The sequence below is a fragment of the Salvelinus sp. IW2-2015 genome, unplaced genomic scaffold, assembly GCF_002910315.2.
Source record: "Salvelinus sp. IW2-2015 unplaced genomic scaffold, ASM291031v2 Un_scaffold1636, whole genome shotgun sequence".
Lineage (NCBI taxonomy): Eukaryota > Metazoa > Chordata > Actinopteri > Salmoniformes > Salmonidae > Salvelinus > Salvelinus sp. IW2-2015.
The window spans coordinates 87,238-114,335 of NW_019943052.1; the positions used below are offsets into that span (position 1 = coordinate 87,238).

A 27,098-nucleotide genomic window follows, 5' to 3' on the forward strand; every position below is an offset into this window, starting at 1 on the left:
TGGGAAGAGAGGATTAGAGAGAGAGGGGGGCGAGGGGAGAGCAGGGCGAGGGGGCGGAGGGGAGAAGCGGGGAGCAGAGCGAGAGCGGGGGAGAGGCGGGGGAGAGCGGGGCGAGAGGGCGGAGGGGAGAGGGGCGGAGGGGGAGGGGAGAAGCGGGCGAGAGGGGGAGGGGAGAGCGGGGCGGAGGCGGAGGGGAGAGACGGGGCGAGAGGGGGAGGGAGAGCGGGGCAGAGGGCGGAAGGGGAGAGCGGGGCGAGAGGGGCGGAGGGGAGAGCGGGCGAGGGGCGGAGGGGAGAGCGGGGCGGAGGGCGGAGGGGAGAGCGGGGCGAGAAGGGCGGGAGAGGGAGAAGCGGGGCGAGGGGGGCGGAGGGGAGAGCGGGGCGAGGGGGCGGAGGGGGAGAGCGGGGCAGAGGGCGGAGGCGGAGAGGGGGCGAGAGGGCGAGGGCGAGACGGGGCGGGGGGCGGAGGGGAGAGCGGGGCGAGGGGGGGCGGAGAGTGGAGCGGGGCGGAGGGGAGAGCGGTGGGCGGGGGGCGGAGGGGAGCGGGGCGAGAGGGGGGGGGGAGAGCGGGGCGAGGGGGGCGGAGGGGCGAGCGGGGCGGGGGAGAGCGGGCCGAGGGGGGCGGGAGGGAGGCGGGAAGCGAGAGCGGCGCGGAGGGGAGAGGGGGAGGCGGGGCGGGCGAGGGGGGGGAGGGGAGAGCGGGGCGAGAGGGCGGGGGGAGAGCGGGGGCGAGAGGCGGGGAGAGGCGGGGGAGAGGGCGGAGGGGAGAGCGGGCGAGGGGCGAGGGAGAGGGGGGAGGGGGCGGAGGAGAGAGCGGGGCGAGAGGGGGGAGGGAGAGCGGGCGAGAGGGCGGAGGGAGAGCGCGGCGGCGGGGGGCGAGAGGGGAGAGCGGGGCGAGGGGGGCGGAGGGGGGCGGAGGGGAGAGCGGGGCGGAGGGGAGAGCGGGGGCGGAGGGGGGAGAGCGGGGCGGAGGGAGAGCGGGGCGGAGGGAGAGGGGGCGGAGGGGGGCGGAGGGAGAGCGGGGCGAGGGGCGGAGGGGAGAGCGGGGCGAGGGGGGCGGAGGGGAGAGCGGGGCGAGGGGGGCGGAGGAGAGCGGGCGAGGGGGGGAGGGGAGACGGGAGGCGGAGGGGCGGAGGGGGGCGGAGGGAGAGCGGGGCGGCGGAGGGGAGGGGATGGGGGGGAGGGGGCGGGGGGGCGGAGGGGGAGCGGGCGGAGGGGAGAGCGGGGCGAGGGGGCGGGGGAGGGGAGAGCGGGGCGAGAGGGCGGAGGGGAAGGAGCGGGGCGGAGGGCGGAGGGAGACGGGGCGAGGGGCGGAGGGGAGAGCGGGGCGAGAGGGCGGAAGGGGAGAGCGGGGCGAGAGGCGGGGGGAGGCGGGGCGAGGGGGCGGAGGGGAGAGCGGGGCGGGGGGGGGGAGAGCGGGGCGAGTAATAATACGTAGGGGGGTCCAGTCAGTATAATAATACGTAGGGGGGTCCAGTCAGTATAATAATACGTAGGGTCCAGTCAGTATAATAATACGTAGGGGGTCCCCAGTCAGTATAATAATACGTAGGGTCCAGTCAGTATAATAATACGTAGGGGGTCCAGTCAGTATAATAATACGTAGGGTCCCCAGTCAGTATAATAATACGTAGGGTCCCCAGTCAGTATAATAATACGTAGGGTCAGTCAGCATAAGACAGAGCTGATCACAAGAACAAACAGTTCAAATCTTCCAAAAAGTAAAGTAGACATAAAGAGCACAGTGCCATGCAGTAGCAGTGTGTGGCCAGTAGGTGTCACTGTTGTTCCTTACATACCTGCAGATACTGGGAGAGCTGGAAGAGTTCCTGAGAGTACATGATGGGGGTGTTGGCCGCAACCTGCAGGAGAAGAGACACACACACACACACACGCCAGGACATCAGGTTAGACAGGAACACTGGGTCTATGCACACACTGAACACCTTATCAGGCAGCCTACTACCTAGGCTCATCAACTGGAAAGGGCAGCGAGTTCACGACATGCTCACAATCTACTCAGAGTGAAATAATACCAAATTAAATTTGATTTATTATGATAAATAAGTAGGGTCCTGAGAATTATCCTGACTAGCTGGATGTCACTGTTCCAGCCAATATGTGCCTTGATGTATGTATAGAGCAGGGCAGTATACCGTGTATGTATAGAGCAGGGCAGTATACCGTGTATGTATAGAGCAGGTTTGGGCAGTATACCGGGGTATTTGGACATAGCCACAGGATGGTTTTTCAATACTGTCAAAACAATTTCTTTGAATTTTGTGCAACACATTAGGATATTAGACTGCATTCTTCATTTCACCTGTCAAATTTTTCATTAAAAAACTCAGTGGTAGTCCGCAGTCATGTGGTGCTTGTTTACAAGCACACGATGACGAGAGAATGGAGACTTGTATTTATTAAGGCAGCAGCTACTCTTCCTGGGGTTTATTATGGATCCCCATTAGTTCCTGCCAAGGCAGCAGCTACTCTTCCTGGGGTTTATTATGGATCCCTATTAGTTAGACTATTAAGTTCCTGCAAGGCAGAGCTACTCTTCCTGGGGTTGATTATGGACCCATTAGTTCCTGCCAAGCAGCAGCTACTCTCCTGGGTTTATATGGATCCCCATAGTTCCTGCAAGCAGCAGCTACTTCCTGGGGTTTATTATGGATCCCCAGTTCTGCCAAGGCAGCAGCTACTCTCCTGGGTTAATGGATCCCCATTAGTTCCTGCAAAGCAGCAGCTACTCTTCCTGGTTTATTATGGATCCCATTAGTTCCTGCAAGGCAGCACTACTCTTCCTGTGGTTATTATGGATCCCATTAGTTCTGCCAAGGAGCAGCTAACTCTCCTGGGTTTATATGGACCCCATTAGTTCCTGCCAAGGACAGCTACTCTTCTGGGGTTATATTATGGATCACCTATTAGTTCCTGCAAGCACAGCTACTCTTCTGGTTTATTATGGATCCCCATTAGTATCTGCCAAGGCAGACTACTCTCTGGGTTGTATTTTGGATCCCATTATTCCTGCCAAGAGCAGCATCTTCCTGTTATTATGGATCCCATTAGTCCAAGGCAGCAGCTACCTTTCCTGGGTGTTTATTATGGATCCCATTAGTTCTGCAAGGCAGCAGCTATCTTCTGGGTTATATGTCCCAGAGTCCGCCAGGCAGCAGCTACTCTTCCTGGGGTTTATTATGGATCCCATTAGTTCCTGCCAAGCAGCAGCTACTCTCTGGTGTTTATTATGGATTCCATTAGTTCTTTCAGGTAGCAGCTAATCTCCTTGGGTTATTATGGATCCATTAGTTCCTGCAAGGCAGCAGCTACTCTTCCTGGGGTATTAATGGATGCCATTAGTCGCCCGAGGCAACAGCTACTCTTCCTGGGGTTTATTATGGATCTCCCATTAGTTCCTGTCAAGGCAGCAGCTACTCTTCCTGGGTTTGTTAAGGATCTCCATTAGTTGCCAAGGCAGCCAACTACTCGCGGTGTTAAGGATTCCATTAGTTCCTGCCAAGGCAGCACTACGGCTTCCTGGGGCTTACTGTAATGGATCCCATTAGTCCTGCCAAGGCAGGATTCTTCCTGGGTTTTTATGGATCTCATTAGTGTCCTGCCAAGGCAGCAGCTAGCTTCCGGGTTATAGGATCCCCAGTAGTTCCTGCAGGCGCTACCTCCTGGGTTAATTATGGATCCCATTAGTTCCTGCCAGGGCAGCAGCTATCTTCCTGGGTTTATTAGGATCCATTGTCCTGCAAGCCAGCACTACTCTTCCTGGTTATTATGATCCCCAGTAGCTGCCAAGCAGCCGAGTACTCCTCTATGGTCGCAAAATAAGGCATTAAACAATTTTAAAAACATTACAATATATTCAAACAGATTTCACAAACACCGACGGTGTGCCCTCAGGCCCATACGCACTACCACATATCTACACAAAAAATCCATGTGTACGTGTGTGTATGTATAAGTGCCTATGTTATCGTGTGTGTGTATGAATGTCTGTGTCTTGTGTTGCTTCCATCCCGCTGTCCATAAGGTATATATATAATATATATATTTTTTTTTATCTGATTCCCTGCTGCATCAGTCACCTGATGTGGAATAGTGTCCTATGTAGTACTGTGCACCTCACATAGTCTGTTCTGGACTTGGGGACTGTGAAGAGACCTCTGGTGGCATGTCTTGTGGGGTACGCATGGGTGTCTGAGCTGTGTGCTAGTCACTTCAACAGACAGCTTGGTGCTTTCAACAAGTCAAAACCTCTCACAAATACAAGTAGTGATGAAGTCAATCTCTCCTCCACTTTGAGCCAGGAGAGATCGACATGCATATTATAAATGTTTACTCTCTGGGTACATCCAAGGGCCAGCCGTGCTGCCCTGTTCTGAACCAATTGCAATTTTCCTAAAGTTCCTCTTTGTAGCACCTGACCACATGACTGAACATTAGACCAGGTGCAACAAAAATAGGGCCTGTAGGACCTGCCTTGTTGATAGTGCTGTTAAGAAGGTAGAGCAGCGCTTTATTATGGACAGACTTCTCCCCATCTTAGCTACTGTTGTATCAATATGTTTTGACCATGACAATTTACAATCCAGGGTTACTCCAAACAGTTTAATCACCTCAACTTGCTCAATTTCCACAAGATTTAGTTGAGGTTTAGGGTTTAGTGAATTATTTATCACAAATGTATTCCCTGCCAGCCATTCTGAAACTAACTGCAGCTCTTTAAGTGGTGCAGTCATTTTATTTGCTGTAGTAGCTGACGTGTATAGTGTTGAGTCATCCACATACATAGACACTCTGGCTTTCCTCAAAGCCAGTGGCAATTCATTAGTAAAGATTGAAAAAAGTAATGGGCCTAGACAGCCGCCCTGGGGAATTCCTGATTCTACCTGGATTATGTTGCTATATTGTATTTACTTCGCCACCATGGCCTTTTTTTGCCTTCACCTCCCTTATCTCACCTCATTTGCTCACATTGTATATAGACTTATTTTTCTGCTGTATTATTGACTATATGTTTGTTTTACTCCATGTGTAACTCTGTGTTGTTGTATGTGTCGAACTGCTTTGCTTAATCTTGACCAGGTCGCAATTGTAAATGAGAACTTGTTCTCAACTGGCCTACCTGGTTAAATAAAGGTGAAATAAACATTTTTTTTAAATGTTGGAGCGGCTTCCATTAAAGAACACCCTCTGTGTTCTGTAAGACAGGTAACTCTTTATCCACAATATAGCAGGGGGTGTAAAGCCATAACACTTACGTCCTTCCAATAGCAGTCTATGACCGACAATGTCAAAAGCCGCACTGAAATCTTACAAGACAGCCCCCACAACCATTTTATCAACAATCTCTCTCAGCCAATCAGTCATTTGTTTAAGTGCTGTGCTTGTTGAGTGTCCTTTCCCTATAAGCATGCTAAAAATGTCTGTTGTCAATTTGTGGTAGAACAGTCGGAAGCAGCCTTGTGATGTCCTGTACTCGTGCTCCTGGGTAGCTCAGTGTTTTTGCCTTGGGAAGCGAGATGTTTTACACCATAGAGCTGTCTATGATGACAGCTGGTAATGTTGAACCAAGCAAAGTAAACACAGCTCCTGCAGCGCTGGAAACGTTCAATAGCGTCCTCCATTTGAGACCGCCGATCCCAGCTAGGATAGCTGGGCTTTCACGTCTCTCCACCGTTCAATAGTGACCTCCATTTGAGACCTCAGAGCCAGCTAGGCTAGAAGGGCTTTCACGTCTCTCCCCCTATGTGGAAACTAGCAGGAACTCAGGACAGACAGTAGCGCTCACAGCAATTTAGCCCAACAGAGCCATAGTATCCAAAATAAAAGTATTTAAAAACACTGTCAGATTTAAACAGAGGTCTGTAGTTCAGGTTTCAGCGTTTCAACAACAACAAAGATACGTCTGATGACGTGCAGACAAGGTGTGATGCACATCTCACACACACACACACCTGCCACCACAGACGGACAGGCAGACGGACATGGACAGACAGACGAATCCGCCTACCTTATCAACAGGAAGTGGTAAAGGTGCTTGGATGACACTGTGGAGAGGACAGAGATCAGAGTTCAGAGTTCAGAAGGAGGATAAAGCTCATTCAACAGTTTATAACATACAACAGTAATTCAACATAAGAGTCTGTGTCTGAATGGCTATTCAACACTGAACTAAAATATAAAAAACGCAACAAGTGTTGGTCCCATGTTTCATGAGCTGAAATAAAAAGATCCCAGAAATGCACAAAAAGGGTATTTCTCTTAAATTTAGTGCATACATTTTACATCCCTGTTAGTGAGCATTTCTCCTTTGCAAAAATAATCCATCCATCTGATTGGTCTGGCATATGAAGAAAGTGATGATCATTACACAGGTGAACCTTGTGCTGCGGACAATAAAAGGCCACTCAAATTTGCAGTTGTCACAGAAGTCTCAAATTTAGGGAACATGCAATTGGCATGCTGACTGCAGGAATGTCCACCAGAGCATTGAATGTTCATTTCTCTACCATAAGCTGCCTCAATTGTCGTTTTTGAGAATTTGGCAGTACGTCCAACCGGCCTCACAACCGCAGACCACGCCAGACCAGAACCTCCACATCCGGCCTTATCACCTGTGGGATCAAATCAAATCTTCAAATCAAATTTTGGTCACATGCGCCGAAAACAACAGGTGTAGACCTTACTGTGAAACGCTTACTTACAAGCCCTTAACCAACAATGCAATTCATGAAATAGTTAAAATATTGATTAAATATACTAAAATAAAAATTTGCCAAAAGTAACAAAATTACATAATCACGAGTCCACAGTTGAAGTCAGAAGTTTACATACACATAGGTTGGCGTCATTAAAACTTGTTTTTCAACCACTCCACAAATTTCTTGTTAACAAACTAGTTTTGGCAAGTCGGTTAGGACATCTACTTTGTGCAAGTCATTTTTCCAGCAATTGTTTACAGACAGATTATTTCACGGTATCCCAATTCCAGTGGTTCACAAGTTTACATACACTAAGTTGACTGTGCTTTTAAACAGCTTGAAAACATCCAGAAAATGATGTCATGGCTTTAGAAGCTTCTGATAGGCTAATTGACATAATTTGAGTCAATTGGAGGTGTACCTGTGGATGTATTTCAAAGCCTACCTTCAAACTCAGTGCCTCTTTGCTTGACATCATGGGAAAATAAGCCAAGATATCAGAAACTAAATTGCAGATAAGTCTGGTTCATAATTGGGAGCAATTTCCAAATACCTGAAGGTATCACATCTGTACAAACAATAGTACGTAAGTATAAACACCATGGGACCACGCAGCCGTCATATTGCTCAGGAAGGAAACTCGTTCTGTCTCCTAGAGATGAACGTACTTTGGTGCAAAAAGTGCAAATCAATCCCAGAACATCAGCAAAGGACCTTGCGAAGATGCTGGAGAAAACGGGTAAAAAAGTATCTATATCCACAGTAAAACGAGTCCTATATCGACATAACCTGAAAGGCCGCTCAGCAAGGAAGAAGTCACTGCTCCAAAACCGCCATAAAAAAAGCCAGACTACGGTTTGCAACTGCACATGGGGACAAATATTGTACTTTTTGGAGAAATGTCCTCTGGTCTGATGAAACAAAAATAGAACTGTTTGGCCATAATGACCATCGTTATGTTTGGAGGAAAAAGGGGGAGGCTTGCAAGCCGAAGAACACCATCCCAACCGTGAAGCATGGGGGTGGCAGCATCATGTTGTGGGGGTGCTTTGCTGCAGGAGGGACTGGTGCAAAATAGATGGCATCATGAGGCAGGAAAATAAATGTACATATTGAAGCAACATCATTCAGGAAGTTAAAGCTTGGTTGCAAATGGGTCTTCCAAATGACAATGACCCCAAGCATACTTCCAAAGTTGTGCCAAACTAGCTTAATTAAGGACAAAGTCAAGGTATTGGAGTGGCTATCCCAAAGCCCTGACCTCAATCTTATAGAAAATGTGTGGGCAGAACTGAAAAAGCATGTGCGAGTGAGGAGGCCTAAAACTTGATTCAGTTACACCAGCTCTGTCAGGAGGAATGGGCGAAAATTCACCCAACTTATTGTGGGAAGCTTATGGAAGGCTACCCGAAACATTTGACCCAAGTTAAACAATTTGAAGGCAATGCTACCAAATACTAATTGAGTGTATGTACACTTCTGACCCACTGGGAATGTGATGAAAGAAAGAAATCATTCTCTACTATTATTCTGATATTTCACATTCTTAAAATAAAGTGGTGATCCTAACTGACCAAAGACAGGAAACTTTTACTAGGATTAAATGTCAGGAATTGTGAAAAACTGAGTTTAAATGTATTTGGCTGAGGTGTATGTAAACTTCCGACTTCAACTGTATATACAGGGGGTTCCGGTACAGAGTCAATGTGCGGGGTACAAGTTAGTCGAGGGAATTTGTTAAGTGACGTGTGATGCATAGATAATAAATAATAAACACAGGTAGCAAAACAGCTCTGGTCCTCTATCCATTCATTATAAACAGCGAGTAGCAGCAGTGTAAAAACAAATGTAAATAGGTGGCCATTTAATGAATTGTTTGACAGTCTTATGGCTTGGGGGTATAAGCTGTTAAGGAGCCTTTTGGTCCTAGACTTGGCGCTCCGGTACCGCTTGCCATGCGGTAGCAGAGAAAACATTGTATGACTTGGGTGACTGGAGTCTCCGACAATTTTATAGACCTTCCTCTGACACCGCCTGGCATAGTTGTCCCGGATGTCAGGAAGCTTGGCCCCAGTGATGCACTGGGCCGTACACACTACCCTCTGTAGTGCCTTGCAGTCGGAGCCCGAGCAGTTGCAGTACCAGGCAGTGATGTAAGCAATCAGGATGCTCTTGATGGTGCAGCTGAAGAACTTTGAGGATCTGGGGACCCATGCCAAATCCTGAGGGGGAATAGGTTTTGTTGTGCCCTCTTCACAACTGTCTTGGTGTGTTTGGACAATGATAGTTTGTTGGTGATATGGACACCAAGGAACTTGAAACTCTCGACCCGCTCCACTTCAGCCCAGTCGATGTTAATAGGGGCCTGTTCGGCCCTCAATTTGCAGAGTGAGGTGTTCAGTCCCAGGGTCCTTAGCGGAGTGATGAGCTTTGTGGGTACTGTGGTGTTGAATGCTGAGCTGTAGTCAATTAACAGCATGCTCACGTAGTTGTTCCTTTTGTCCAGGTCGGAAAGGGCAGTGCGGAGTGCGATTGAGATTGCGTAATCTGTGGATCTGTTGGGGTGGTATGCGAATTGGAGTGGGTGCAGGGTTTCCGGCATGATGGTGTTGATGTGGGCCATGACCTGGCCTTTCAAAGCACTTCATGACGTGAGTGCTACAGGGCAGAAATTATTTTGGCAGGTTACCTTCTTGCGCACAGGGACCACGGTGGTCTGTTTGAAACACGTACACTACCGGCCAAAGGCTTTAGAACACCTACTCATTCAAGGGTTTTTCTTTATTTTTACTGTTTCCACATTGAAGATTAATAGTGAAGACATCAAAACTATTAAATAACACATATGGAATCATGTAACCAAAAAAGTGTAAAACAAATCAAAATATATTTTATATTTGAGATTCTTCAAACAGCCACCCTTTACATTCTCTCAACCAGCTTCGCCAGGAATTCCAACAGTCTTGAAGGAGTTCCCACATATGCTAAGAACTTGTTGGCTGCTTTTCCTTCACTCTGCAGTCCGACTCATCCCAAACCATCTCAAGCTGGTTGAGGTGGGGGATTGTGGAGATCAGGTCATCTGATGCAGCACTCCATCACTCTCCTTCTTAGTAAAAATAGCCCTTACACAGCCTGGAGTGGTGTTGGGTCATTGTCCTGTTGAAAAACAAATGACAGTCCCACTAAGCCCAAACCGGACGGCGTATCGCTGGAGAATGCTGTGGTAGCCATGCTGGTTAAGTGTGCCTTGAATTCAAAATAAATGACTGACAGTCACAGCAAAGCACCTCCACACCATAACACCTTCTCCTCCATGCTTTACAGTGGGAAATACATTCGGATATCCGTTCACCCACACCGAGTCTCACAAAGATGAAAATCATCAATTTGGACTCCAGACCAAAAGGACAAATTTCCACCGGTCTAATGTCCATCGCTCGCATTTCTTGGTCCAAGCAAGTCTCTTCTTATTGCTGTGGTTTCTTTGCAGCAATTCGACCATGAAGGCCTGATTCACGCAGTCTCCTCTGAAACAGTTGATGTCTGTTACATGAACTCTGTGAAGCACTCATTTGGGCTGCAATTTCTGAAGCTGGTAACTCTATTGAACTTATCCTCTGCAGCAGAGGTAACTATGGGTCTTCCTTTCCTGTGGGAGCCAGTTTCATGAGACAGTTTCATCATAGCGCGGTTTATGCGACTGCACTTGAATAAACTTTCAAAGTTCTTGAAATGTTCTGTATTGACTGACCTTCACGTCTTAAAGTTATGTTATCTTTATTTAACTAGGCAAGACAGTTAAGCCAGCCAGCCAGCCAGCCAGGCCTCTTACTGCTGCCAGCCAGCCAGTTAAGAACAAATTCTTATTTTCAATGATGGCCTAGGAACAGTGGGTTAACTACCTTGTTCAGGGGCAGAACGACAGATTTTTACATTGTCAGCTCGGGGATTCGATCTTGCAACCGTTCGGTTACTAGTCCAACGCTCTAACCACTAGGCTACCTGCCGCCCAAATGTCTTTACTCTTCACTTATTTGAACTGTTCTTGCCATAATATTTACCAAATAGGGCTATCTTCTGTATACTCCCACCCCCCTACCTTGTCACAACTGATTGAGCCAAAGAAATGAAAGAAATTCCACAAATTAACTTTTAAGAAGGCACACCTGTTAATTGAAATGCATACCAGGTGACTACGTCATGAAGCTGGTTGAGAGAATGCCAAGAGTGTGCAAAGCTGTCACCAAGGCAAAGGGTGGCTATTTGAAGAATCTCAAATATAATTGTTACTTCTTTTGGTTACTACATGGTTCCATATGTGTTATTAATAGTTTTGATGTCTTCACTATTATACAATGTTGAAAAGAGTAAGAATAAAGAAAAACATTTGAATGAGGTGTTCTAAAACTTTTGACCGATAGTGCTGGTATTACAGATTCAGTCAGGGAGATGTTGAAAAGGTCAGCGCAGACACTTGCCAGTTGGTCCGTGCATGCTTTGAGTACACATCCTGGTATTCCGTCTGTCCCCGGTGGCTTTGTGAACGTTGCCCGTTTAAAAGGTCTTGCTCATGTAAGGATCACAGTCATCCAGGAACAGCTGGTGCTCTCATGTATGCGTCAGTGTTGCTTGCCTCGAAGCAAGCATAAAAAAATAGCATTTAGCTCATCTGGTAGGCTCGCGTTATTGAGCAGCTAGCGGGTTTGTTTCCCTTTGCAGTTGGTAATATTTTTCAAGCCCTGCCACATCTGATGAGCATTAGAGCCGGTGTAGTAGGATTCAGTCTTAGTCCTGTATTGACGCATCACCCGTTTGATGGTTCGTCTGAGGGCATAGCGCGATTTCTTACACACGTCCGGATTAGTGTCCCGCTCGTAGAAAGCAGCAGCTCTAGCCTTTAGCGCAGCGCGGACGTTGCCTGTAATCCATGGCTTCTGGTTGGGAAATGTACGTACGGTCACTGTGGGGACGACAACGTCAATGCACTTATTGATGAAGCCGGTGACTGAGGTGGTATACTCCTCAATGCCATTGGCTGAATCCCAGAACATATTCCAGTCTGTGCTAGCAAAACAGTCCTGTAGCGTAGCATCCACGTCATCTAACCACTTACTGCTTTAGCTTTTGCTTGTAAGCAGGAATCAGGAGGATAGAATTATGGTCATATTTGCCAAACGGAGGGCGAGGGAGAGCTTTGTATGCGTCTCTGTGTGTGGAGTAAAGGTGGTCGAGTTTTTTTCCCCTCTGGTTGCACAAGCTGGCAGAAATTAGGTAAAAGGGATTTAAGTTCCCCTGCATTAAAGTCCCCGGCCACTAGGAGCTCCACTTCTGGATGAGCATTTTCTTGTTTGCTTATGGCCTTATACAGCACGTTGCGTGCAGTCTTAGTGCCAGCATCGGTTTGTGGTGGTACATAGATGGTTCCGAATAATATAGATGAAAACTCTCTTGGTAGATAGCGTGGTCTACAACTTATCATGAGGTATTCTACCTAAGGCGAGCAATACCTCGAGACTTCCATAGATAATCTTTAACAGACATCACGCACCAGCAGTTAGACAAAGACCCCCCCCCCCCGTCTTACCAGACGTAGCTGCTCTGTCCTGCCAATGCACGGAGAAGCTAGCCAGCTTCTGTTCTCTATATTATCTGTGTCGTTCAGCCACGTATCGGTCAAACATATTACAGTTAATGTCCCGTTGCTAAGATAGTCTTAAATCGTAGATAGTCCAGTTTGTTTTCCAATGATTGCACGTTGGCCAATAATATGGAGGGTAGTGGTGGTTTACCTACTTGTCGGCGAGTAAAGGCACCCCGCCCTCCTCGCCCTTTTCCTCCGTCTTTTCTTCACGCTGATGACGGGGATTTGGCCCTTGTCTTGAACAAGCAGTATATCCTTCGCGTCGGACTCATTAAAGAAAATTATGTCCAGTTCAAGGTGAGTTCTGATGTCCAGAAGTTATTTTTGGTCATAAGAGACAGTAGCAGCAACATTATGTACAAAATAAGTTACAGACCATGTGAAAAAATAAATAAAAAAATAGCATAGTTGGTTAGGAGCCCGTAAAACTGCAGCCATCCCATCTGGCGCCATCATTAAATAATCATCTGAGGAGTGTTTGTCTGTAATAAAGCCCTTTTGTGGGGAAAGACTCATTCTGACTGGCTGGGCCTGGCATCTTATTTCAACTCATGAAACATGGGACCAACACCAACATTTTTGTTCAGTATATACGTCTACACTGTATTTTTGACCAATTTGACGTTATTTAAAAATTGGACAGAAACTGTGCTTTTCTATCAAAAACCTGGACATTTCTAAGTGATCCCAAACTTTTGAACGGGTGTGTGTGTGTAATATACACACACATATATAGAAGAAAACTCCCCTCTCGGACAATCAGTGGTACGGCTGATTAGCTGTCCTAAGTCAAATATCTAGAAAAGGGAATTTAAGTGAGACCATCCTACTACTCTCAACACCAATGGGAACCGTCAACACGGCTGGCTAGCTATCTTCCAAGGAGCATCTTCCAGAGTGAACAACAGTAGAAGACAGGAAAGACCCCTTCAGGACAATCAGAGCCATACAAGCGTGCAGCTGAAAGGCCAACAACCTTCCTAAGGGCTGTTTCCGACAGAGCTAAACACAGAACGAAGGCATTCACACGTAACGTTAAATACATTCATGATTACTTACTTCAATACGGGTGATGTTTCGTGTGCAAAGTATACGATTACTGTGAGAATAGTTTCTAAAAATGTATCAACGATAAGTCTCTCACTCTCGTTGTGTAACAAGCCGCCATATGTTGTGTCAGTCCGCTAGGGACCTTTTTCTCATGTATTGTGTTATTTTTATTCTGTGTTATTATTTATTTTGTATATTCTGCTTTCTTTATTGCAGTTAAGACTCTTCTACATGATTGACAGTTTTGGCAGGCCTGATCGCAACAACAGTGTGGCTCTTTCTTTGTTTTACCTCGGCCAGTCTGGATTCCTCTTGGATGGCTTCTAGTTGGCAGAATATGGTTTTTACAGACACTTCTTGTTGATGTGATGAACCAGAGGTAAATTTCCTGAGATTCCATAGGAAATAGTTAAATATTTGTGGTGCCCATTTCACTTAACTGACCACATAGACAATACTAATATACTGTAACTGTCCACCAATAATGGATGGCTAAAGTAGAAAGAGATAGTTTAATAGTTTTTACCACCATAACTTGTTAATCTTGGGCAAATTAATGACTTTTCTAATTAGTTCAATACATTGTTGATTTCCTACTAAGTTGGTTTAATTCCGTTTCATTGTCTGTTTATTCAGAGATTCCGTCCGCATTCTCGACAGATTTCATAGGGCCCTACACTCCCTGAGGGTTAAAAATAGTGTTGTATGACCCAATGGAGGGAGGGAGAGGGATAGGCCTCTTACTACTGCTGCCAGCCAGCCAGCCAGGCCTCTTACTGCTGCCGGCCGGCCGGCCGGCCAGGCCTCTTACTGCTGCCGGCCGGCCGGCCGGCCAGGCCTCTTACTGCTGCCGGCCGGGCCGCCGCCAGGCCTCTTACTTGCTGCCGCGCCGGCCGCGGCCAGGCCTCTTACTGCTGCCGGGCCGGGCCATCGGCCAGGCCTCTTACTGTGCTGCCGCCGGCCCAGGCCAGGCCTCTTACTGCTGCTCGGCCGGCCGCGGCCAGGCCTCTTACTGCTGCCGCCGGCCGAGGCCAGGCCTCTTACTGCTGCCGGCCGGCCAGCAGGCCAGGCCTTTTACTGCTGCCGGCCGGCCAGCAGGGCCAGGCCTCTTACTGCTGCCGCCGGCCAGCAGGCCAGGCCTCTTACTGCTGCCGGCCGGCCAGCAGGGCCAGGCCTCTTACTGCTGCCGGTCCGGCCAGCAGGGCCAGGCCTCTTACTGCTGCGGCCGGCCAGCAGGGCCAGGCCTCTTACTGCTGCCGGGCCGGCCAGCAGGGCCAGGCCTCTTACTGCTGCCGGCCGGCCAGCAGGGCCAGGCCTCTTACTGCGTTGCCGGCGGCCAGCAGGGGCCAGGCCTCTTACTGCTGCGGCCGGCCAGCAGGGCCAGGCCTCTTACTGCTGCCGGCCGGCAGCAGCAGGCCTCTTATGCTGCCGCGGCCAGCAGAGCCGGCCTCTTACTGCTGCCGGCCGGCCAGCAGGGCCAGGCCTCTTACTGCTGCCGGCCGGGCCAGCAGGGCCAGGCCTCTTACTGCTGCGGCCGGCCCAGCAGGGCCAGGCCTCTTACTGCTGCCGGCCGGCCAGCAGGGCCAGGCCTCTTACTGTCTGCCGGCCGGCCAGCAGGGCCAGGCCTTCTACTGCTGCCGGGCGGCCAGCAGGGCCAGGCCTCTTACTGCTGCCGGCCGGCCAGCAGGGCCAGGCCTCTTTACTGACTGCCGGCCGGCCGGCCAGCGCAGGGCCAGGCCTCTTACTGCTGCCGGCCGGCGCAGCAGGGCCAGGCCTCTTACTGCTGCCGGCCGCGGGCACTAGTCAGGGCCAGGCCTCTTACTCTCCGGCCGGCCAGCAGGGCCAGGCCTCTTACTGCTGCCGGCCGGCGCCAGCAGGGCCAGGCCTCTTACTGCTGACGCGGCAGGCCAGCAGGGCCAGGCCTCTTACTGCGTGCCGGCGAGCCAGCAGGGCAGGCCTGCTTACTGCTGCCGGCCAGCCAGCAGGGCCAGGCCTCTTACTTGCTGGCCGGCCAGCCAGCGAGGGGCAAGGCCTAACTTACGCTGCCGCCAGGCCAGCAGGGCCAGGCCTCTTACTGCTGCAGCCAGCCAGCAGGGCCAGGCCTCTTACTGACTGCCGTAGCCAGCCAGCAGGGCCAGGCCTCTTACTCTGCTAGCAGCCAGCAGGGCAGGCCTCTTACTGCTGCTAGCCAGCCAGCAGGGCCAGGCCTCTTACTGCTGCAGCCAGCCAGCAGGGCCAGGCCTCTTACTGCTGCTAGCCAGCCAGCAGGGCCAGGCCTCTTACTGCTGCTAGCCAGCAGCAGGGCCAGGCCTCTTACTGCTCTAGCCAGCCAGCAGGGCCAGGCCTCTTTACTGCTGCTAGCCAGCCGCAGGGCCAAAGGCCTCTACTGCTGCTAGCCAGCCAGCAGGCCAGCCTCTTACTGCTGCAGCCAGCCAGACAACCAACCAGCCAGCCAGTCAGCCAGCCAACCAGCCCAGCCAGTCAGCCAGTCAGCGCAGCCAACCGGTTTTCCTGAAGGCTCATGTCATAAAGGTCTTTATAGATTCAGGTCCTGCATGGGTGTTATTTCTCTCTACTCTAAACGCCGCTGCTGAAGGATGTCTGAAGCATGGTCCTGAGTGGCTGGCCTGTTTCCATGTGGTTACATTGGCAAAATCTAGACCTCTCCTGTGATGGAGCCAAGCGAAACAGAGCGAGGAGAGGGTGAGTGAGGGAAAGCAGAGAGAGGGGGAGAGGGTGGAGTGAGAAGGGGGGGGGGGGGGGGTCTGGTCTGCCAAGGGAAACTTCTTGGGCAAGTAAATGTGGTCCCATAACCACAGACACCTTGTAAAAGACAAGCAAACAAACACACAACCTTAAACAGTCTACTGTACTACAGATGGGGTGCAAGAGGAGTGGATACCTCATCCAGTCTTACTGTACTACAGAGGGCTCTAAGAGGAGACCTCATCCAGTCTAATGTACTACAGATGGGCTCTCAGAGGAGATGAGACCTCATCCAGTCTACTGTTACTCAGATGGGCTCTAAGAGGAGACCTCATCCAGTCTACTGTACTACAGATGGGCTCTAAGAGGAGACCTCATCCAGTCTACTGCACTACCAGATGGGCTCTAGAGGAGACCTCATCCAGTCTACCGTACTACAGATGGGCTCTAAGAGGAGACCTCATCCAGTCTACTGTACTACAGATGGGCTCTAAGAGGAACCTCATCCAGTCTACCGTACTACAGATGGGCTCTAAGAGGAGACCTCATCCAGTCTACCGTACTACAGATGGGCTCTAAGAGGAGACCTCATCCAGTCTACTGTCCTACAGATGGGCTCTAAGAGGAGACCTCATCCAGTCTACTGTACTACAGATGGGCTCTAAGAGGAGACCTCATCCAGTCTACTGTACTACAGATGGGTGCAAGAGAGAGGAGACCTCATCCAGTCTACTGTACTACAGATGGGCTCTAAGAGGAGACCTCATCCAGTCTACTGTAATACAGATGGGCTGCAAGAGGAGTGATACCTTCATCCAGTCTACTGTACTACAGATGGGCTCTAAGAGGAGACCTCATCCAGTCTACTGTACTACAGATGGGCTCTAAGAGGAGAAGAGACTTCATCCAGTCTACTGTCCTACAGATGGGCTATAAGAGGAGACCTCTCCGAACACATTGACAAGCTGCAGAGTAAAGAAAAGCAGAAGCCTGACGGGCTATAGATGGGCTATAAGTGGAGACCTCATCCAGTCTACTACTACTAAGAGAAGAGGAGACTTTATCCAGTGTAATTCAAATTGTTGCCAGTAGCACAGTTGCAGTCACCAATCCTCCGGACAATGTAAAAACAGTTAACAAGCTCTGCTTGAGCGAGTAAAATGGTCAGAGTGAGTTGTTGCCTCATTTGTCTGGAAGTAGCTAGCAAACGTTAGCCAGTTAGCTTGGGTGCCGTTAGGTCAGAAAGCTCGGATCAACCCTACTCCTCGGCCAGAGCTCAGAGAGCAAAACGCTCAGAGTTTACGAACACCCAGAGTGCACTCTGAGCACACACTGGCACTCCAGAATGAACACACCCGTAGTATAAACCAGCCTTTAGTCTTGAAATCTTTGGTCGTTTAGCCTCACATGTGAATCCTTAAAGAGATGGGTGGGGCAAAAGCTTAAAAGGGTGTGAACGATGCTGAATGGGTGTAGACAAAGAAGCTCTCCAGTAGGTACCAAAACATTCAACGGCCATTTTCTCAAAAGTGGGGTTACAAGTTTATCAACTATCAAGGCAGAATTTCTTTCCCCATTGTTCCTTAACTGCAGTGTACGATACCATTTTCTTGCTCCGAGTCTCTACTTTTATCCAATGTAAAAAATACAATTTCAAATTATGCTACATAATCGAGCCAGTCATCACAATTGGCAGTTTCTTCCCCCATGTAACTCAGTTTGTGTCATGTTTAATTTAGATGTTTCTCCATGTAATTCAGTTTGTGTCATATTATTTTAACTCTGCTGGGTAAAAAATAAAGTAATTTATCTGTTTTGTTCCATGTAATTCGGTTAATTTCATGTTCATTTGACTTTTTGCGAAACAAAGAAAGAACTTAGCAGACAACCACAACAGGTAAATTATGAAAAATTGGTCTGTCAGAGATGGTGCAAATTATCAAATGTATTAGCTTACGAAATATGACTTTCTGGATATAAATGTTAATTACATGTTACAGAAAGACCCCACTGAACTATTCAGTACATGGAGAATCATATTTGACGGTGTAAAATGTATTTTACATCTGGGCAGAATGAGCAGACACCGGGCATTATACAGTCTGTTTTCCTCACTAGTATTCCCAACGTAACTAAGTACTTACTCTGATCGTCGTCGAGCCTCCATGCCGTCCGGTAGAAACAGCTTGATTGTAGACACTATGCAGCCATGGGTGACTGCAACACACCCACAGAAGACGAGTTATTAATCACCCTCATGTCACGACCCATTCCTACATTCAGAAAGTATTCTGATCCCTTGACTTGGTCCACATTTTGTTGCGTTACAGCCTTATTCTAAAATTGATTATATTGTTATTTTCTCATCAATCTATACGATACTCCATAATGACAAAGTAAAAACCGGTAATTAGAAATGTTTGCAGATATATATATGTAAGTGTAAACAAAATTTAAAAACAGGGCAAAACAAGCTCACATTAGTCTCTGACAAGGCAAGATGAACAAGGCATCCACAAGTCACATTCAATAAGAATCAATTGGCACATCATTAACCTTGATGTCCAAGAAAATTGTAGACCACAAGTCTGGTTCATCCTTGGGAGCAATTTCCAAACGCCTGAAGGTACCACGTTCATCTGTACAAACAATAGTACCCAGGGAAAACACCATGGGACCACGCAGCCGTCATACTGCTCAAGAATAAGACGGGTTCTGTCTCCTAGAGATGAACGTACTTTGATGCGAAAAATGCAAATCAATCCCAGAACAACAGCAAAGGACCTTGTGAAGATGCTGGAGGAAACAGGTACAAAAGTATCTACATTCACAGTAAAACAAGTCCTATAATCGACATAACCTGAAAGGCCGCTCAGCAAGGAAGAAGCCACTGCTCCAAAACCACCAAAGAAAAAAACAGACTACGGTTTGCAACTGCACATGGGGACAAAGACCGTACTTTTAGGAGAAATGTCCTCTGGTCTGATGAAACAAAAATAGAACCGTTTGGCAATAATGACCATCGTTATGTTTGGAATGAAAAGGGGGGGGGGGCTTGCAAGCCGAAGAACACCATCCCAACCATGAAGCACGGGGGTGGCAGCATCATGTTGTGGGGGTGCTTTTCTGCAAGAGGGACTGGTGCACTTCACAAAATAGATAGCATCATGAGGCAGGAAAATTATGTGGATCTATTTAAGCAACATCTCAAGACATCAGTCAGGAAGTTAAAGCTTGGTCACAAATGGGTCTTCCAAATGGACAATGACCCAAAGCATACTTCCAAAGTTGTGGCAAATGGCTTAATAAGGACAACAAAATCAAGGTATTGGAGTGGCCATCACAACGCCCTGACCTCAATCCCATAGATAATTTGTGGGCAGAACTGAAAAAGCGTGTGCGAGCAAGGAGGCCTACAAACCTGACTCAGTTACACCAGCTCTGTCAGGAGGAATGTGCCAAAATTCACCCAACTTACTGTGGGAAGCTTGTGGAAGGCTACCCGAAATGTTTGACCCAAGGTAAGAAATTTAAAGGCAATGCTACCAAATATGACTTGTGTATGTAGACTTCTGACCCACTGGGAATGCGATGAAAGAAAAAAAAGCTGAAAAATCATTCTCTACTATTATTCTGACATTTCACATTCTTAAAATAAAGTGGTGATCCTAACTAAAACAGGGAATATTTACTAGGATTAAATGTCAGGAATTGTCAAAAACTGAGTTTAAATGTATTTAGCTAAGGTGTATGTAAACTTTCGACTTCAACTGTATACATGTTGTGTTTTGCTAATTTATTCATAGTGGAGAAACAACCACACTGATGCAGACTTCACTCGTCAGTTACCAAGAAGCTGTGATGAAATAGTGTAGGCTTGGGCAATATACTGTTTAAACCATACACCGGGGTATTTCAAAATTGACAATACCGTTTAAAAAAAAATACATTTGAGCATGCTACAGAACTGCTTATAACTACGAAGTGTAACTATAAGAAATCTAAGACGTGTCAAATTATATCCAGCTAAGGGCTCCTGCTATGCATGTGGTTTGCTGACTTGCTAGCTAAATGGCTAGATATTAATGTCAAGCTTCTTGGTCACAGCAGAGACATTCAACCCCCTCCTGGATCAAGATCCCCGTTGCCAAAATAGCATCCCTTGTGCACATTCGGTAATATCGTATACCCCGGAATGGTCCAGAAACAGTATGGAAATCTGGATAGCACCAAAAACCTAATATAGTGTAGTTGAGTTGCTAAGAAGCTATTGTTGCATCATGAAGAAAGAAGCCATTTCATAAGTTCTCGTTTCAACAGAGCTGCAATCAGACACTACTGCAGTCTGTCAACTCTCCAAAACACTCCTCTCCTCAGAGAGCACGCGTGTACACACACACCCTGGACTCCCTGCCAAGATGCTTACATCATGGCCTAACCGTGCATTTTAAAATGGCCAGCAGCATAACACACACCAAAAAAAGTGTTAAATCAAAATGTATTTTATATTTGAGATTCTTCAAAGTAGCCATCCTTTGCATTTGACAGCTTTGCACACACTTGGCATTCTCTCAACCAGCTTCACCTGGAATGCTTTTCCAACAGTCTTGAAGGAGTTCTCACATATGCTGAGAACTTGTTGGCTGCTTTTCCTTCACTCTGCAGTCCAACTCATCCCAAACCATCTCAATTAAGTTGAGGTCAGGGGATTGTGGAGGCTGGTAACTAATGAACTTATCCTCTGCAGAGGTAACTCTGGGTCTTCCTTTCCTGTAGCGGTCCTCATGAAAGCCAGTTTCATCATAGCGCTTGATGGTTTTTGTGACTGCACTTGAAGAAATGTTCATTATGATCATTACTTTAAAGACATGAAGGTCAGTCAATCCAAAAAAGTTCAAGAACTGAACGTTTCTTTAAGTGCAGTCACAAAAACCAAGCACTATGATGAAACTGGCTCTCATTTCTCTTCGCTTATTTGAGCTGTTCTTGCCATAATATGAACACCAGCCAAACTTACTGGGGCTGAAAGACTGACCTTGAATGGGTGTGTGGGGGGGGGGGGGGGGAGCGGGGTCTCCCGTCCAGACATCTAAACATTCTAGTGGGCTCCGGTCCAGACATCTAAAACATTCTAGTGGGCTCTCCGTCCAGACATCTAAACATTTCTAGTGGGGCTTCCCGTCCAGACATCTAAACATTCTAGTGGGCTCCCGTCCAGACATCTAAAACATTCTCAGTGGGCTCCGGTCCACATCTAAACATTCTAGTGGGGCTCCCGTCCAACATCTAAACATTCTAGTGGGCTCCCGATAGGCTCCCGTCCAGACATCTAACATTCTAGTGGGCTCCCGTCCAGACATCTAAACATTCTAGTGGGCTCCCGTCCAGACATCTAAACATTCTAGTGGGCTCCGGTCCAGACATCTAAACAATTCTAGGGGCTCCCGTCCAGACATCTAAACATTCTAGTGGGCTCCCGTCCAGACATCTTAAACATTCTAGTGGGCTCCCGTCCAGACATCTAAACATTCTAGTGGGCTCCCGTACAGAATCACATTCAGCTGTCGTCCGATTAACTTCTAGTGGGGCTTCCCGGTCCAGCATCTTAAACATTCTTTATGGGCTCGGTCCAGACATCTAAACATTCTAGTGGGCTCCCGTCCAGACATCTAAACATTCTAGTGGGCTCCCGTCCAGACATCTAAACATTCTAGTGGGCTCGACATTTTTGTTTAATGTGCAGAGCCTGGAAGCTTCACGTTCCCCAGAGTCAGATGAACAGTTGATACCATTTGTACGTCTCTGTGTCCAGTGTGAAGGAAGTTAGAGGTAGTTTCAAGAGCCGATGCTAACTAGCGTCAGCGCAATGACTGGAAGTCTATGGTTATCTGCTAGCATGCTAACCCTGAAGTATCCCTTTAAACAGTAAAAACACCTCATAGCTCAATCGGAAATTACCTTTAAAAATAACCCAAAGCCGACAAAGAGTGATCGGATTGAATCCTGCGTGGGACAAAAAAGCTGATGGCAAGTTCTATCACATCTCTACTGGCATCATTCCACAGTGCAAACTAACCTCAAAACCCACCCAATAATGGCTCCTTTCTCCTGAGTTGTACACTCCAGTTGTTCACTACTTCCCACAAATCTAAAATAATTGGATTGGTGGAGGAATAGAAAGGGGGAGTTGTCACCTTTTCTTATACCAGTCATTTGGAATCAGTGAATGGAAGTGAACGAGTGCACACTTTGGGAGGAAGAACAGATCATTGGGATGCAACCCTTGTTGTGTACCATTGAGATGGGCGTACTTCAAATCAAATCAAATGTATTTATATAGCCCTTCGTACATCAGCTGATATCTCAAAGTGCTGTACAGAAACCCAGCCTAAAACCCCAAACAGCAAGCAATGCAGGTGTAGTGGCACGTACTTGCACTATTGAAGGCTTTTAGACTATACACACAAACTCCAGCACAGTAGGGGGCAGTATGCACCTTTTCAGTTTGTTTACAAAAAAGGCCCTGCCCATACTGTCACAGGAGAAGCCATAATTAGGGTGCTCTTTCCAACTCTGATGTGTACCCATATACTACACAACACACATACAAGTCAGAAGCTTACATACACCTTAGCCAAATAAATTTAGAAAACTCAGTTTTTCACAATTCCTGACATTTAATCCTAGTAAAAATTCCCTGTCTTAGGTCAGTTAGGATCACCACTTTATTTTAAGTACGTAAAATGACAGAATAATAGTAGAGAGAATCATTTATTTCAGCTTTTATTTCTCATCACATTCCCAGTGGGTCAGAAGTTTACATACACGCAATTCGTATTTGGTAACATTGCCTTTAAATTGTATAACTTGGTTCAAACGCGTCGGGTAGCCTTCCACAAGCTTCCCACAATAAATTGGGTGAATTTTGGCCCATCCCTCCTGACAGAGCTGGTGTAACCGAGTCAGGTTTGAAGGCCTCTTTACTCGCACACGCTTTTTCAGTTTTGCCACAACTTTGGAAGTATGCTTGGGGTCATTGTCCATTTGGAAGACCCATTTGCGACCAAGCTTTAACTTCCTGAATGATGTCTTGAGATATTGCTTCAATATATCCACATAATTTTCTCTCCTCGTGATGCCATCTATTTTGTGAAGTGCATCAGTCCCTCCTGCAGCAAAGCACCCACACAACATGATGCTGCCTACCCCGTGCTTCACGGTTGGGATGGTGTTCTTCGGCTTGCAAGCCTCCCCCCTTTTTCCTTCAAACAAAACGATGGTCATTATGGCCAAACAGTTCTATTTTTGTTTTATCAGACCAGAGGACATTTCTCCAACAAGGCTTTTTCCTTGTTGAGTGGCCTTTCAGGTTATGTCGATATAGGCCTCGTTTTACTGTGGATATAGATACTTTTGTACCTGTTTCCTCCAGCATCTTCACAAGGTCCTTTGCTGTTGTTCTGTGATTGATTTGTACTTTTCGCACCAAAGTACGTTCATCTCTAGGAGACAGAAAGCGTCTCCTTCCTGAGCGGTATGACGGCTGCATGGTCCCATGGTGTTTATACTTGCGTACTATTGTTTGTACAGAGGAACGTGGTACCTTCAGGCGTTTGGAAATTGCTCCCAAGGATGAACCAGACTTTCTTTTGATTTTCCCATGATGTCAAGCAAAGAGGCACTGAGTTTGAAGGTAGGCCTTGAAATACATCCAAAGGTACACCTCCAATTGACTCAAATGATGTCAATTAGCTTTAGAAGCTTCTGATTGGCTATGACATTTTCTGGAATTTTCCAAGCTGTTTAAAGGCACAGTCAACTTAGTGTATGTAAACTTGTGAACCACTCGAATTGTGATACAGTGAATTATAAGTTAAATAATCTGTCTGTAAATAATTGCTGGAAAAATTACTTGTGTCATGCACAAAGTAGATGTCCTAACCGACTTGCAAAAACTATAGTTTGTTATCAAGAAATGTGTGTAGTGGTTGAAAAACGAGTTTTAATGACTCCAACCTAAGGGTATGTAAACTTTTGACTTCAACTGTATAGCGGACATCATCGTTGTGTGTGTGTGTACCTTTACGGGTGTTCTCTGTGACGTCCACACCAAACTGGATGAAGTCACCAGAGAGGACCTCACAGGGAGGACTCTCCTCCGACCCCCGGCTCAGACGCTGGCTGTTGATGAACGTCCCGTTACTACTCTTAGTGTCCTGCAGGTAGAACTGAAATACAGAGAGGAGGAAAACAGTTACAATACTATAGTTTAGGGCTGGGAATTGCCAGTGACCTTACGATACGATATTATCACGATACTTTGGTGCCGATACAATATGCATTGCGATGTTCCAAACACATTGCTTACCATAGGTCTGCTGCAGAGGGACAAGAGAGCCATGAGAACACACATTTGGAAATATACTGAACAAAAATATAAATGCAACATGCAAAAACTTGAAAGAATTTACTGAGTTACAGTTCATATAAAGAAATCCGTCAACTGAAATAAATTCATTAGGCCTTAAAATCTATAGATTTCACATGACGAGGCAGGGGCGCAGCCATGGTTGGGCATATTCCCAACCACTGGGGAGCCAGGACCAGCCAATCAGAATGAGTTCTCAACTAAAAAGCTTTATTAAAGACAGAAATACTCCTCAGCACCCCCCTCAGACTTAATTTTTTTATTTCACCTTTATTTAACCAGATAAGCTAGTTGAGAACAAGTTCTCATGTACAACTGCGACCTGGCCAAGATACAGCAAAGCAGTGCGACACGACACAGAGTTACACATGGGATAAACAAACGTACAGTCAATAACACAATAGAAAAATCTATATACAGTGTGTGCAAATGAGGTAAGGCAATAATTAGGCCATAGTAGCGAAGTAAATACAATTTAGCAATTGACACTGGAGTGATAGATGTGCAGATGATGATGTGCAAGTAGAAATACTGGTGTGCAAAAGAGCAAAAAAGTAAATAAAAACAATATGGGGATTAGGTAGGTAGATTGGATGGGCTATTTACAGATGGGCTGTGTACAGCTACAGCGATCGGTAAGCTGCCCTACAGCCTTTGCTTGAAGTTAGTGTGGGAAAAAAGTCTCCAACTTCAGTGATTTTTGCAATTCGTTCCAGTCATTGGCAGCAGAAAACTGGAAGGAAAGGCGGCCAAAGGAGGTGTTGGCTTTGGGGATGACCAGTGAGATACCTGCTGGAGCGCGGGAGATCCCGCAAGTGAAGAAGCCGGATGTAGAGGTAATGGGATTGTGTGGTTACACGTGGTTTGCGGTTGGCGAGGCCGGTTGGACATACTGCCAAATTCTCTAAAAATGACGTTGGAGGCAGCTTGCAGTAGAGAAATATAAATGCAATTCTCCGGCCACAGCTCTGGTGGATATTCCTGCAGTAGGCATGCCATTGGCATTGTGTTGACAAAACCACACATTTTAGAGTGCCCTTTTTCCCCGCAGCACAAGGTGCACATGTTTAATGATCATGCTGTGTTATCAGCTTCTTGATAATCCATCCAACTGACAGGAGTGGCATATCTTGGCAAAGGAGAAATGCTTTGGGATGTAAACAAATGTGCACAAAATGAGAAAAGCTTTTGGAACATTTGAGAGAACTTTTATCTTTGCTCATGAAACATGGGACCAACACTTTACATGTTGTGTTTATATTTTTGTTCAGTACAGAATTACGGCTGATGTTCAGTGGTCAGGGAAGACGGGGCGTTACGGCTGATGTTCAGTGGTCAGGGAAGACGGGGCGTTACGGCTGATGTTCCGCTGGTCAGGGAAGACGGGGCGTTACGGCTGATGTTCAGTGGTCAGGGAAGACGGGGCGTTACGGCTGTGTTCAGTGGTCAGGGAAGACGGGGCGTTACGGCTGATGTTCAGTGGTCAGGGAAGACGGGGCGTTACGGTGATGTTCATGGTCAGGGAAGACGGGCGTTACGGCTGGGATGTTCAGTTGGTCAGGGAAGACGGGGCGTTACGGCTGATGTTCAGTGGTCAGGGAAGACGGGGCGTTACGGCTGATGTTCAGTGGTCAGGGAAGACGGGGCGTGTGTTACGGCTGATGTTCAGTGGTCAGGGAAGACGGGGCGTTACGGCTGATGTTCAGTGGTCAGGGAGACGGGGCGTTACGGCTGTATGTTCAGTTGGTCAGGGAAGACGGGGCGTTACGCTGATGTTTCAGTGGTCAGGGAAGACGGGGCGTTACGGCTGATGTTCAGTGGTCAGGGAAGACGGGGCGTTACGGCTGATGTTTCAGTGGTCAGGCGAGACGGGGCGTTACGGCTGATGTTCAGTGGTCAGGGAAGAGCGGGGCGTTACGGCTGATGTTCAGTGGTCAGGGAAGACGGGGTTACGGCTGATGTTCGGTCAGGGAAGACGGGCGTTAGTATGTCAGTGCGGAAGACGGGCGTTACGGCTGATGTTAAGTTGGTCAGGGAAGACGGGGCGTTACGGCTGATGTTCAGTGGTCAGGGAAGACGGGCGTTACGGCTGATGTTCAGTGGTCAGGGAAGACGGGGCGTTACGGCTGAATGTTCAGTGGTCAGGGAAGACGGGGCTTTACGGCTGATGTTCAGTGGTCAGGGAAGACGGGGCGTTACGGCTGATGTTCAGTGGTCAGGGAGACGGGGCGTTAGGCTGATGTTCAGTGGTCAGGGAAGACGGGGCGTTACGGCTGATGTTAAGTGGTCAGGGAAGACGGGGCGTTACGGCTGATGTTCAGTGGTCAGGGAAGACGGGGCGTTACGGCTGATGTTTCAGGTGGTCAGGGAAGAACGGGGCGTTACGGCTGATGTTCAGTGGTCAGGGAAGAACGGGGCGTTACGGCTGGATGTTAAGTGGTCAGGGAAGGACGGGCGTTACGGCTGATGTTCAAGTGGTCAGGGAAGACGGGGCGTTACGGCTGATGTTCAGTGGTCAGGGAAGACGGGGCGTTACGGCTGATGTTCAGTGG

The 27,098-nt window shown here is 47.8% G+C and overlaps 1 protein-coding gene and 1 pseudogene across 1 annotated transcript in view; both read right to left on the reverse strand.

Annotated features, from left to right (window-relative positions):
* Positions 1-1,216, reverse strand: part of LOC139024555 (uncharacterized) — a gene marked incomplete at both ends in the record, with an annotated part of 1,606 nt that extends 390 nt beyond the window's left edge. Inside the window, one exon of the mRNA XM_070439434.1 lies at positions 43-1,216. Coding sequence (XP_070295535.1) covers positions 43-1,216 — 1,174 coding nt within the window. The remainder of the gene's footprint in view (positions 1-42) is intronic.
* Positions 1-27,098, reverse strand: part of LOC112071545 (sarcolemmal membrane-associated protein-like) — an 80,346-nt pseudogene that overhangs the window by 45,349 nt on the left and 7,899 nt on the right.